General features: G+C 30.8%; 2 protein-coding genes and 1 non-coding gene across 5 annotated transcripts; all 3 read left to right on the top strand.

Annotated features, from left to right (window-relative positions):
• On the top strand, positions 2,903–3,814 carry LOC109350997 (ethylene-responsive transcription factor ERF036-like). The gene has a single exon (XM_019592305.1). The coding sequence runs from the start codon at positions 2,903–2,905 to the stop codon at positions 3,470–3,472; it is 570 nt and encodes a 189-aa protein (XP_019447850.1). The 3' UTR covers positions 3,473–3,814.
• Positions 4,513–4,585, top strand: TRNAR-UCU. The gene has a single exon. It is a non-coding gene; the product is annotated as a tRNA-Arg (tRNA).
• On the top strand, positions 6,310–11,972 carry LOC109351224. 3 transcript variants are annotated; one of them, XM_019592620.1, is made up of 14 exons: positions 6,310–6,369; positions 6,484–6,562; positions 7,012–7,156; positions 7,411–7,640; positions 8,208–8,245; positions 8,506–8,585; positions 9,026–9,093; positions 9,205–9,529; positions 9,922–10,034; positions 10,119–10,184; positions 10,609–10,699; positions 10,841–10,908; positions 11,334–11,371; positions 11,621–11,972. In XM_019592620.1, exons 1-14 carry the CDS (start codon positions 6,341–6,343, stop codon positions 11,808–11,810), a joined length of 1,560 nt encoding a protein of 519 aa, XP_019448165.1. In that variant the 5' UTR covers positions 6,310–6,340; the 3' UTR covers positions 11,811–11,972. The 3 variants fall into 3 exon arrangements, with proteins under 3 accessions (XP_019448165.1, XP_019448167.1, XP_019448166.1); XM_019592621.1 differs by having other exon boundaries at positions 6,325–6,369; positions 6,490–6,562; XM_019592622.1 differs by lacking the exons at positions 8,208–8,245; positions 8,506–8,585; positions 9,026–9,093.

Here is a 14,965-nt window from a genome sequence, read left to right as displayed (position 1 = left end):
ATATATATATATATATATTCGTTTTATATATATATACCATTTGAACCAATCATAACACGTATGACCTTTAAGTAATTGTATTCGTTTCATTGAATTGTGTGTTTTTGCTTATTTAACACATGAGGAAAAAGAGCTTATAAACGGTGGGGGGAAAACAAAATAAACATATTCAAGTTTGATGAGTTGATCAATTTCTCTTAGTTTATAATCTCATATTATAAACTTATACTTTATTATCAAAATCTAACATTACAATCTGTACTAAACGTATGCTAATCAAATGGAATTATGATGTACTAGTGTATAGACACTTCATGTGTGCCGGTTAATATTGCATGATATTATATATTAAGTTTTTATATATTTTATTTTTTATAATTAGAATATATTTGTTGTATCCAGTGTATATTATATTATAATTTTTGTGTGTTTATGATAATATATAATTTAATATGAGAGATGTGGTTAATTAATGTGTTGGTGGTGATTAATTAGGATTATATGATTTCTTTGTAAAAATTAAATATTGGGAAAGGCAAAATAGGAAGTGAAAATTACACCATGGTGAAAGTTATATCATGTTTTGCCTTTATATATAGTATTGCTTTTATATATTTATACTATATATAAAGCCAAAACATGGTGTAACTTCCGATCATGATAATTATGATGAAAAGTTAATATCAATTACTTCTTTTAATTTTGACTATTCAACTAAGATCCAATAATCCATATTATGTGTTCTCATTTCTCACCATAACAATTATTTTCACTTGAGTTAGTGCATATATATATATATATATATATATATATGAGTAAATACTTGCTTTGTAATTAATTTTTTTGTATACAAATTTGTCCCAAAAATATCAAATATGAGTCAAATTAATCATAAAAACAAATTAGTATTTTTTAACATTTTTATGACTAATTTGACTCACAATTTTTAAGTGATAGTATGAATTTTTACTTTTCCAAAAATCAAATTAGTACCCTCCAACTTTTTTTAAGGACCAAGGTAAGTATTAACTACTTAAGGAATATGGTGACTTGTAGCCTCTCTTTGGTAGAGGAGAGTTAGAGTGAAGAGAAAATGGTGAGAGAGAGGTTTGAAGAGAAAATGTAAATTTCTCTTGTTTGGTTTAGAAGAGAGAAAGAGAGGAGAGACTAAAAAGTATGTGGGTCCCACACAAAAAACTTTCTCTCCTCCTTTGGTGAGAAAGTGGGAGGAGATGAAATTTTGGCATGCAATGACATAAATGCCCTTTAATTTTTTCTCTACTTTTTAGTTTTAAATATTATTAGGGACATTTTTGTCATTTGAATCATAACATCATCTCTCTTCTCATTTTCAATTCAACCAAACAAAAGAGAAAGAGAATAAAATATCTCTTTCTATTCATTTTCTCTCATTCTTCTCTCGTACCAAACATCACTAAAATCTACTCTATTTCTCCTCTTTCTCTTTCTCACCTCTTTCTTTTCTCACTTCTTTCTCTCTTCTTATTTTCTCTTATGCAACCCAATGAAGCAGTAAATTACCCTGCTCCTAAGTCCCTAGATCACTAGAATCTTATTGGAAAAGTTTGTGCATTGATATTTGTGTGACCATATAAGTAAAGCGTAATATTATATTCTCATACTAAATCCTCATAGAAATTTTTTTACTTATATAAAAGTTATACATGTCATTTGTAAATTAATCATTAATGAATAAAGTGTGACATATGTATGTTAATTAATTTTCATAAGTATAAAAATTAATAGGAGGATATATCATTTTCCATAAATAAAATAAACCCATTTATTTTGACTTAGCATTCTCAATTTTTGAATACTAATTTTATGTTTTTACGATTTCGTGTGTTAAATTGCAATACGTGGAAACTTATAAGAATCAAAATAGATATTCATTTTTTAGTGGGTAGAAAATTAAAAATATAAATCAACTTCATATCTTTTAGAACAAAAATATACATAAAGTTATACATTTCATAGGATAGAACAAAAATATACACACCCTGCACACCCTCTGGAAAATGTTTGTATGTATATATTACACTTCAATCTAAATCCTTTCCGGTACTGAATAAGACGATGACATATAACATTTAATTTTTTTAATGATTCAAATTTTAAATTATTTTTAATTAAAGTTTTTTTAAATCATGAAATGAATTTGGGTCTCACATTCGTATATTGTACACTGCATGATCCCAACTCATTAAACATATACTTAACATTTATTACACCTCATATTATATATAAAATTGCACGTTTGTTACTTCATTTGTCTTATTCTATTTACACTCCCTGTACTCAAGTCCTGCATTTGCCAGTGTGCCTATGAGTGAAGTGTGGAAGACACCAAATGGATGACGATTTTTCTTTAAATGAGTGGGGAATGGGGTTTCGACAAACCACCAAACATTTTGACCCCTTATGGCCACAACAAAGATAACATGTGGAAGAATGAGACTTGGCCACCAATGTTACAACAATATTGTTATTTATAGTACACAAATTAACATTAAGTTCACACCTCTCGTGTATCATTTACGATTCATTTACATTATTTTTGTTTAAAATTCAACAATAACTAAAAACGAACAATAGATGTTGTACTAACAACGTAAAAAACTCTTACACTATTTAAATATACATTTTTTTCTCTTATTTATTATTCATCTACCTTAATTTCATATATTATAACAAAAAGTATCTAACTACACACTCTATAATCAACACGTGATATTGAACATTGAAGCATTAAAATCATGCTCATATATACTACTACTATTAGTAGGTTAAGGGTCTACATCTTTGTATGAGAAAGTGTATCTTCCTTCACTACAAAAACCTTACCATATATTATTTTCCATGAACATTCTCATTTTCCATTATGACACAAAGAACCACTTCTCAAACTTCTACCAACAACAAAACAGAGTCTAAAAAACAGAGCAAAAACAGAGCATTGAAACCCATAAAGTTTAGTAAGCATCCTATTTACCATGGTGTTCGAATGCGTAATTGGGGCAAATGGGTATCTGAAATTCGTGAGCCTCGCAAGAAATCTCGCATCTGGCTCGGAACTTTCGATACACCTGAAATGGCAGCAAGAGCACACGATGTTGCAGCTATGAGCATTAAGGGTAACTCAGCTATTCTAAACTTTCCAAATATAGCTCACGTGCTTCCAAAACCACTCACGTGTACTCCACGTGATATTCAAGCTGCGGCTGCAGAAGCTGCAGCTATGGTTAAGTTTGACATAGAAAAATGGTTAGAGACAGAGTCCTCAGAACTGAGTGAGATTGTTGAACTTCCAAATTTAGAAGAAGAAAGCTCTGACTCGGTGGAATCAAGAACTGAGTTGATGTTTATAGACTCGGTGGATAGTTGGGTGTACCCAACAATGGGGGATTATGGAATAGAATTCATGCATGAAGGAGAAAGTTTCTTGTTATAGAGTGCTCTAGGTGTGTGATTTAAGTTAAAGGGTATACTTTTTTATATGTAATTGCAATATAAGTATTCATTTTAAGAGAATATGAAGGTTGAGAATTTGAGATGATCTAAAATATAAATTCAAATTCATCCAAAAAATACGTCAGATTAAATTTCTAAGACTTGAACCGATTAAATTGAGCTTAGGCTAAGACTAAATTGGAGGGACAAGACAAGTCAAATAGGTAATTTCTAATAATATTTGTTTTGCTGATAATTTTTCCCAAATATGAAGAAATGTATTAGTTACTTTGAGGCATTCACTTATTCGTTTATGAGGTTACTTGAAATATTATCTGGGGAACAACGGGAATCCATTTGCTGTACCAAAAAGTGTGTCACTCTATATGGCATAGCTTGTAATTGGTTGAATTGAATAGTGGTACATTGAATTATGTACTTTTATGGGCCAGCAGATACTCATCCGAGAACAACTTACCCTCTTTTTTCAATCTTTTAATCTAGCAGCTTATTTATAATTCATGAAGAAAAGCCAAAATAGATAATTGGTGGTAAATAAATAATGCATGCCCACCAGAAAACAAAAACAAAAGCCTTGGGAATAGGCTTTGTTTTGTCATTTATGTATCCTCCCAACTCCCAAATTAATGTATGAAACTGTTGAGGTTTTGTGTCTCAATGTTTACAAGGTGGTTGTGTCACTATCTTCTAGGTTAGGATCTTCTCTATTATTAGAGAGAAGTGCATAAAACTTGAGGTAAGTTCTTTTATGATGAGACAATTTTATTTTTTAGATATAATGTGATGATATTTTTATCCTTAAATATAAAGGTAAAATCAATAACTTATCTCTCAATTACTAGAGAAAAATCCCCTCACCCCCGCTATATATGTTATTATTTCATAGCAGATTGATTTCAGGACCAGGTGCTTCAATGTTTCATGGGCATTTTAATTTGTGAACCTTTTATCACTCTATAGTTGAATTCATTAGTAAAAATATTATAGTTATATAATAAATACGAAGTGTGAGAAGCATTAGCGCCCATGGCCTAATGGATAAGGCGCTTGACTTCTAATCAAGCGATTGTGGGTTCGAGTCCCACTGGGCGTGCATCTGTTTTTTACAGATTTATCTTAATAACTTCTCTATTCAACTATTTGCTGTTCAGAATCTCATATATATGGATGTATAATTAATTTTATGATTTGCATCATGCATCCTATACTTGCCAAAAGACAAAAATACTAATTGAAGAAGAAAGAATTGATAAATTAATTAAGTAAGAAATAGTGGATAAATCTATATATTAAGATTTTGAGTTGAGGTCTGATATTATTTTAATATTAAAGTTAGTATATTAGTTGATATGATGAGTTTTTTTAGAGAAGATGTCTATTAATGGATTATTCAAGTTTGATGAGAGTCAATAAATCCTAACAAGCAAGTGGGTTAAGCTTTTTGTGACACCATCTAATATTATAATTATTCACTACTGGGAAAAGTCTATAAGAACATCCTAAACTTTATGTCTTTTGCAAGAAATTATCATGAACTTTTTTCCCTCTAATTAACCCTTAAACTTTAATTATTGGAAAAATTGGTCTTCTATAAAGTAATTTGTTTGTCCCCTCTCTTATATTCCATTTGGCAAATAAGGCATCTAAACAAAAGACAAGTTATGCAAGAGGTGGCAATATCCAAATATTTTATCTCCTACCGTAAAACAATAGACATACGACATCTAAGGTTTTGGATTGCAATACCCATTTTCACATTTTTAAGTTCCAGATTATATTATGACTTAAGGAAAAACACATAAAATCTTAAAGTTCATTCATTTTGATCTACATTTTTTCTTATTACACTTTATGTGAAATTGGTCCCTCTTAAATGAAATATAGAAGAATATAAAAAACATTATCTACTTCTGAACTAATTTTATATTTTGACGATGATTTCTCAATGATGTCAATGCTAGTTAACATGCATTGTTACTATTGTGAGTTTGATTGTAGCGATTTCATTGTTTGCTTACTAATAATTTAACAATATATGTGCACATGGATCAATTTCATCAGTTGATAAAGTTTAAAAAGTAAGTAGAAAGAAAAAGTAATTCATAATAATTATTTACAAAAGACATAAAATTTAGGGGACTTTTATACACTTTTTCCTTCACTAAAAATAAACATACTTTGGACTCACTTTAAACCCACTCATTTCATTTCTATTCCATGCTCACATTAATTGTATACCAAACCTAAACTCTTACATGATTAAGATGAGTCTAATATTTATATAAAATTTAACTATAATTAAAATAAAAATGAATGGTGAATTATAAGTTGTTTTACCGTATTATTTTTCTATTGTACATGAGCATTATAGTTAGAGAAAAATGTATACACTAATAATGAGTAGGGTAAGAGTTTTATACATTATTATTACTAGTATGTACATGCACTTCGTGCTTGTCGGCGAATATTGTGTGATACTACATATTCAATTTTTATATATTTCATTTTTTTGAATTAGAATGTATTTGTTGTGTTCAGTGTACTTTATATTATATTTTTGTGTGTTTATGATAATGTTTAATTTAACGTGAGATATGTGGTTAATTAATGTATTGGTGGTGATTGTTTAGGATTATATAGTTTTTTTGTAAAAATTAAATAATGTGAAGGGCAAAATAGGAAAAGAAAATTATTTCAAGTTTTGGCTTTATATATAGTATAGATATTATTCACCATTCATATTTTATCATCTTTAATTTTCAAAGAAAAATAATATATTTTTAAACTGATAATATATTCCACTCTTATCTTTACTATCTGAAAAATACACATCCTCTAGCTAAGTCGAATGATAGGTTGCAGGTCTCTATTCTCCAGGTTCCTTCAACTAACTATTCACAATTTCATTTTTCAATTTGAATTCACACTTCAATTTCTTTTCTTTTATTTTTCACTCAATTCTATTCATTATCATATGTTTTTGCTTTGCAGTTGCAGAATCGACCGTGTTCTCAGATTTACCAATACATATGTTGCATCATCAAACCCTAATTCATCTTTTTACTTTCAGGTTCTCACTTTTAAATCCTTTTGTTATCAGTGATTTTCTTTATCAAGTGCTTCTAGTTACATTACTAGTTCACAAATGTGGAATCATGAAGTACTTTTACTTGCATATGCAATACTTCTGAACTGAGGTGGTGCCTCAGTGAGATGTTTCTGTTTAGGATTTTATCTAAAAAAGTGATTTTTTGTAACCCTTTTTGGAAGAAACTTTTTTGTGAGCTTATAAAGCAGAACTTCAGTTTTTTTCTCTCTCCAAATGAACTTTTTAAGTAAAGTCAAACCACACAAGTATATAAATGTTAGAACTTAGAAGTGGTTTTTTTATCAATAAAAGCACTTTTTTGAAGAGAACAAACCTAAATAGTATGTCTTGTCATTCTATTAAATCCGTTCTAGTTTGTTGAAGAGTTTTGAACTACTTGTCAGCTTAATACTTTTTCAATTTTGGTACAGGGACAGAGCGACTATCATTGTTTAAGCTGTAATTTTGTTATGGGCGGTAGAAAGAAGAAAGTGTACCTCGAGGACGATAGCAAGAAACACAAAATAGTGAATTCTATCTGGAGACCAGTTGCCACTCATGCCAGTTCTTGTGAAGGTGTGTCTTTTTTTCTCATCCTGACACATCGGCTATCAGCTTCTGGTATTATATCCATTTTCCTAGATCAGATGATTATTATGGTATTTTATATATTTTCTGATATCTAAAGGTAATTGAAGAGCACACGATGCCATCGAGTAGCATGTTTTAAAATCATGATATTTTTTTCCTCCATAGGAGGAGCAGGGATTTGTTCATCTAGTATGACTGTGTGAGTTCAATGATCAATAATAAATGACATTGTTTTTCAGAGAGCTTGATAAAGGATGAAACAAATGAGTCAAAAGATGGAAGTGAAGTTCGGGAAGTGGGTTGTACCTCATCTAGCAATATTTCAAGTGTCATGAAGGTAGTTAATGAAGCTATGGATGAAAATACGGAATCACCTACCAGTTCCAGCCCATTGCAGGATAATGTCAAAAACAAAGTTGTAGGAGGAGGTTCATCTCTTTCCACTGGAAAGCATTCGATTTCTGTTGAGGCAAGATTATAATTTTCATTTCCTTTTTTCAATTATCGAATTGATAGTATTTTTTTATTGTGAAGCTGGCAACCAATATTTGTTCACTTTGTCTTTTTACATACTAGTGATGCCATATGTCTTTTATTTGGTTCCTTTCTATTATGTTTGAGTTGCTGAATTTTTGGTTGTTCAATATATGTTACAGGTTACTGTAGCACTATATAGTTCATTGGTTTGTTATCAGGTGGCAAAACATCATTAAAAAAAGATTGGAGAACTTTATAAGAGGTCTTGCATGAAGGCTGTGCTGCTGACTATTTTTTTATTCTATGACTCTTATGTTAGTTTTTATTGTCTATTATCTGATGTTGCTCTTTTCCTTTTTTGCAAATTTACAGCGTAAGGAACGAAATCATGTGTTACTTATTTTTTGCTTGAACTATGTATCTGCCTCCTCAATTTTGATATTCCTGTTCATCATGCTTTTTTAGCTATACTCCCATTGGCTTCTCTTTTCTGATTATGCACTGAAAAATCAAAAGCTTTAGCCTTTTCATCTCTGTTTTCATTGTGTTTGTTGTGCAGGTTGGTGCTTCTCTATTTCGATTTATCAAAGGAAAAGGGTAAAAACTAGTTTCATTTTTTATGGTTGTAAAAGGACTATAGAAAAGTGCAGGCTTAGACAAAATAGGCTGAAAATGAAATAGTGATGCATATTAGGAATTTTGGGTATTTTCAACTTGAGACTTGTGTAGCCAATACCACATGGGATACAATATGCAATCTTGTTATTGTTGTTATCAGAGGCAAATGGTATAAGATTGTGCTTCTGATATGTAAATTAGATTATATGCTTGTTACTCATTATTTATACTGTTTTCAGGGGGTCCACTCAGAAAAGGATAGAAGAGGAGACAGGTGTCAAGATAATATTACCTTCATCAAAAGAAGAGGATTTTGTTAGTAAGTTTTTGGCTTCACCTACTCCACTGAATATCTTGCTTTTGCTTTATTTTCTATTATTGTTAAACACTTCGGAAATTTAAATAAGTTATATCTGATTTGACATTAATAAAATTATGTTGCATTCAAAAAAACATATTGAGTCTTTTGTGAATCATAATGATAATATGGGTCTTTGGTTCAAGTTGTGTTTTTTTAACTATATAGCCAAAAGCCCAATTCAATCAGAAAGCCAAAACATAATTATGTGACCATGGGAATATGAGTCTTATATTGGCTGAGTATGAGGTATGGAACTTCCATTTAAAGTAGAGGCTCTCTCCTCTTAACAGCCTGGGCTTTTTTTGGAGTGGAATCTTCTCTACATTGTAATGAATCATAAGAGCGGATAACCATATGAAACCCAATATCTTAATAAATTTGATGAAATTCTCTTTCAGCCATTGAAGGCAATTCAGTTGATAATGTGACATCAGCTTCAGAGAAGATACAAGCTATAATTGATGAGGTCAATTGCCTGTCCTTCAAATCTATGTCAGCGGTGGTGACTTGATGTTACTTTGTAGTCACAGAGTCACAGGATTTCACAAAGATTAACATAATTTTGTGTTTGAAACAGGCGGTTAACAGTCGAAGTCTTGATTATTCGCACTTCATATCACTTCCATTGGCCATCCATCCGGAGTTAGTTAATAAGCTAATCAATTTTCAAAACTCTATATTGGGAATTGGTAATTCTTGCATGGATGAGAATCATGACACTGATTCCATTGAGGATGAGGATACTACTGATAGCAAGGAAGTGGATCAATTGTCAAAGGAAAATGCTGATGTTGCAGTTGAACTTAAAGTTGACGGTCACAGTGAATCAGTTAAAGTTAATTTTACTAACATACCACTTGTCAGTTATGTGCCTAAAGCATCCAAGTCTTCTGCCTCATCTGGTATGAAAACAATCATCTATGCAATGTTTAGTGTGCTTATTGCTGAAGGATTTTGAATACAGAGATAATGGAATTGTCTCCATTGTGTAATCAACTGACTCAGCAGCATAAATAAACATTCTTACTTATGTCGTGATATGTGGCATTTTCTTTGCTGTTCTCTGTCATTTTCCTCTATGTGGATGCTATGATTATATTCCCAATGTATCTCATAATATCCAGCAACCAGTCATTTTCAAAGCTTATGAGTTTATATTGTCATTAGAAACTCATCAAGGATTAAATGTTTATGCTTTACTTCGGATAACAAGTTATTATGCATTATTCTTCTCTCTTTTAGGATCTATCTTCTTTAATATGGAATTTCACTGATTTTTGTTGCACCTTTGCAGATTTGGGGATCGATAGATCCATTTTTATCAAGCCTAAAACGTTTCACCTTACAGTACTCATGCTTAAGCTGTGGAACAAAGACCGAGTTAAGACTGCTAGTGAGGTCTTGCAGGTTAGGGTTACTAATTTCAACAGTATATATAATATAGCATGTTAAGTAAATTATTTGTTTGTACTTATGCTTGTAACTGTGCAGAGTATCTCCTCAAAGGTTTTGGAAGCCTTGGATAACCGTCCTCTCTCTATAAGATTAAAGGGATTGGTAAGAATCAATTTTGAGCTTCATTATGCTGATAGAATATTCATATGAATTTCTTAATGCTGATTATCTGTTAACAAAACATGGAGTGACATTTGAAGATTTGTACATTCACTGAATCTATGGAATGAAGTAACTGAACAATGTATACCTTAAAGAATTGGTATCTGCATATTATCTCTTGCTGTGTTTAAAATTATATGATGTTAACAATTTGGAAGTTTTCCCTTTTTAGCTCATGTAGATAACATTTTTATCAATTTTAGCATTCAATCATGAGATGTTAATCCTTATACTCATGTAAAGTTGGCTTTCTTTGGAAGATTTCCTCTGTGTATGCCAGATAGAGCCTTGTTTTCTTTTACCACTAAATTTGAATTTTTTGTTTGATATCTTTATTAAGGGGAGGATCTGTTTAATTTTTCAGGATTGCATGAAAGGTTCTTTGGCAAAAGCCCGTGTTCTGTATGCTCCTGTGGAAGAAATTGGCAGCGAGGGTCGTCTCTTGCGCGCCTGTCGTATCCATATTTCAAATGTGTTTTGTATTTTTCAGATTTTTTTGTTCTCTAGATTTCAAATAATTTTATATCAATGGTAATACCCTGGTTTTGATTATAAAATGCTCTCAAAGAGTTGTTTGATTTCCTGAGCTTTTTTAGAAATCATAATTGATGCATATGTTGATGCTGGACTTGTTTTAGAGGGTGACGCTAAACAAAAATTGAAGGTAAATTACATTTAATTGATTCATTGTACCTATTTGCTTCTTAGATAAATGATAATAGAAAAACTAGAATCATGATAATAGAAAAGCGATAATAGTTGACTTTTTCGATAGGAATTATGTTAGTCAAATGCCACTTTAACTGTAGTAGTGGTCTTACTTATTTCTGTATGTTCACTGAAAATGCATGAGATTTAGTGTTAATGCAGTGTCAGCCCATGTTTTGACATGAATCATGATAGCATCTGTATATTTCTGTACAAATTAATGAGAATATTTAACAAAAAAGGAAAGAAGGAATACACAGATCTGAGGCCTTGGTAGGAAACCTTACCACCAGAATCATGCTATACTCTGCCCCTCCTTTGCATTTTGTTTGTAAGTTTGGTGGTTTTAGTGATCATGAAGGTTTTTCTCTTCTGTTGCAGTTGCATGCCACTGTGATGAATGCAAGGCATAGGAAAAGGTGCTGTAACTTCCTTTTCTTTTGTCCGAGTACTACTTAGTTTTGCAGCTCAACAACTTCCCTTGCTGGTTAAGGAAGTAAACATAGAAAGTTTGTTTGGGAAATGTGTGTATTTCACATATTAAAGATTTAAAAGTTGTGATTGTCAATACAAACCTTCTATATTTTGTGATTCCTTAACCCCTTAACAGTGTATCGATTAGCAAGACCCTTTAGTGTAAGTAGCTGACATAATATGCCTGTGTTCAGGGTGAAGTGGACAAAGAAAAGTTCTGATTCTTTTGATGCACGGGGCATATTCAAGCGGTATGGATCAGAGGATTGGGGGCAGTATCTTATTCGTGAAGCTCATCTTTCGCAGAGATTTTCGTTTGATGAACACGGATACTATCATTGCTGTACTTCAATACCTTTTCCTGAAAACGTGCAGGTAGAATGATAGATGTGTTGTTGGTTATGACCTTACTTCCCCTATGTGGATTGATGAGTTTTGGATTAAAAATGTTATACTTTCAAATGTGTTGCCTTACATGCCCTCTTATAGTTGTAGACCTCAACTTTCTAATCAGCAGTTAATATATGTTGACAAGTTCTTCCTAAAATAATACTAGGAATCATTCATTCTCCTGTCAATATAATCAATGGGAATATGTGGAAATTCCACTACTTTTTTAAAGTCAATTCTAAAAGGTTTTATATCTTGTACATGGAAAGAAAAAAATGTCAGCCATATTTTTATCTCATAATGGATGGAATGGGAGTTCTGAAAATCATGAAATATATTTGTAAGAATGCTTCAAAGCCTTCTATTTTCCTTTCTATCCCTTCAAAAATTAACTTACATATACTGAAAGCATTAACATATTCTGCATATTTGGAAGAACCACTTAGTTGGCTATAGCTGCAGAAGCATAGAACAGCAAAATGATGTGCCTTGTGATTGTTATGTAGTCCACAATTATGTTTGGCTGGGATGATTAGCACTTTGATCCTTAAAATAAATAGAACATTTTCTCTTCAAATATATTGATGGAAGCATCTTTATAACCATTTAGAGTATGTTTAGGTGAACAATTTAATTAAGCATTCATCAAATAAGCTTGATTTAAAACCAAGCTAAAAATAATGTATTTTCATCAGCTTCTTTCATAAGCTTATTGAATTAAGCTAAAAAAAAGGTTAAAAGAATGTCTTAATCTCTTAAATAAGATCTTGACAAGTTATTCCAAACATCTTTGGCATGTATAGAAATATGCGGTACCTAAAGTATGAAAATGAAATACTCCATCATAATTATATCTAGTTGATAAGCTAGATCAAAGCAGAGGTAGAGCTTGATGTGAAGACTATACTAATACAGTGACTGTATAAGAAAAAGTATTGTCCTAGTTAACTTTCTGAATGAGATGCATGAATTTGTACAGTAAATCATTTTAGATACTTATTTGAGAACTAAAATTCCAAGGTGAAATATAAAGACAGGTGTAGAGTGACATAACACATCACAAATTGATCTTAAGTTCTGAAGGTGCTAATGAACCTAGTCCCAGCTTAGTTACTAATTCTAAGTGGGATAAATTGAAATATTGTTAGTAACAAGTTACATTAACCTTTGTTGTCATTTTTTGTTGTTGCCAATTCTCTCCATGTTTGATTATCGATTTCACAGGTTGAAATATATAAATAAAGTCATTAGTTTAATGAAAATTGAGATTCCTATTGCTATTCATACTACCCTTGATGTTTTGATATTTCTAAGAATCTAGTAGAGCCTTACAGCACTAGAGGAATGTCTTGTTGGTAATTAGGCGCTTATTCATTAAACTTTTTTGAAATAAGTTAAAAAAACTTATTTTCTTAAGTTTCTCTATAAGTTTGTTTAAATAAGCTGAGTAGTATTTAAAGGAAGGTTAAGAATTAAATTAATTTCATGTTTATTTTTATAAGTGTAAAAAGGGACATCATCAAATATCATTTTGGTTTTGATCTCTAGTACTCATATCTGAGGATCTACACAACAACAAAATAATGATATGCCCAAGGTTTTATATTAGGTTTGGTTCAATTTTTATCTTTTAATTGAACTTGGGCTATGCAAAATTTGAAATGATTTCAAACTAATGAAGATAATGTTTTATAAACATGGACATGATGCATGTACAGATAAGGAAATCAGAAATTAGTTAAACAATGACTCAATGCTAACATGTTACTTAATTTGTAGCTTAATAATGGCTTTATCTTATTAAATAACAGTTGGCAGATAAGGATTCTCATAAATTAGTAGCTTATAATCAGCAATTGAGACAAAACATGGGTTGCTACAATGACATTAATTGTCTAGTGTAAAATCTCACCTTCACATAAAAGTACATTTTTGTGACATAACTACTTTTATTAGCTGGCATGTATGATCTGAATGAAATTTAGTGGAAAATATTATCAGTACATGGAAAAGGGTTTCTATCAATTCACCAGTGGTGTATGTTTCATTGAAATTTTGGGCTCTGTTCAAAATCAAAAGTGAACTACCAATGATTCATGCATGGACCATTCACCAGCCAATATATGTTCAACTTTTAGCCAATATATAACAAGGGACAAAAGAATCACATGGGCATATCCAAAATCACTTTTTTTCAATTTCGAAAAATAAGGATAGTCTAAGAAAAAACATAGACAAAATAATTATGAAATATTAGATCAACATTTTAGCTATGAGCATGATTTATAATATATTATGATGTTTCGTTCGACCCATGTAACCAACAAAAGAGTAAGGCTTGGTTTTTTGTTGATAATATAAATTGATTAGTGAAGGACTAAAGGTTTTTTTTTTCTATGCACAAAAGTTTCAAATTGATATGACATAATGCTAGAAAGTTTTATTCTTTTAGCAAAACAAAGGGGGCAAAAAGCTCTTAAGATTCTTCAATTAGCCGACCACTTTTCCATAATAGACATAAACATTCAAAATGGGGTCAACATTTGGTTTGCTAAAAAGTGTTTTACTCCATATGACACTTTTTTTGATTGGTTAAAAAACATATATTTAAATTTAAAATTTTATAATAAAGTATTTTTTTAATCTATCAGAAAAATTGGCACATAGAATGATACATTTTTTAGGATGTATTCACCTCAAAATGTGACATATTAATTGCTTCAGAAATAAACAGTATAGACCCATAAATTCATGTTCACTCATTTGAAATTTCACAATATGCTGTTTTAAGAAAATGGCCGGTGCTATTTGTGGCCCAAAGTTATTCATATCATCCACTCCACCCTTTGTTATATCATTATTTTCTTCACATTCTGCCCCACCAAACCCTATACTACTCACATGGACGAATCATTCATTAGCTTCAGGACATTTCTATTGAATCATGCCAATGACAGCTAAGATTGTCATAAAGAAACTTGATTGGATATGCATAGATGAATTGTGTTTATCTAGTATTAGACTCTCAAATATCGGAAATAACCTGAACTTCCATAATATTTTTACAAATTAAGTTGTTATTAGAATGAAGGTACAGTGCTATTTTAAATCTTGTAAGCACTTACATTAAATTGATGACAAAACACTTT

This window comes from Lupinus angustifolius, chromosome LG06 (assembly GCF_001865875.1).
Source record: "Lupinus angustifolius cultivar Tanjil chromosome LG06, LupAngTanjil_v1.0, whole genome shotgun sequence".
In the NCBI taxonomy this organism is placed as follows: domain Eukaryota; kingdom Viridiplantae; phylum Streptophyta; class Magnoliopsida; order Fabales; family Fabaceae; genus Lupinus; species Lupinus angustifolius.
The sequence above is the reverse complement of the archived record's forward strand: the minus strand, read 5'-3'. Positions and strand labels throughout refer to the sequence as shown.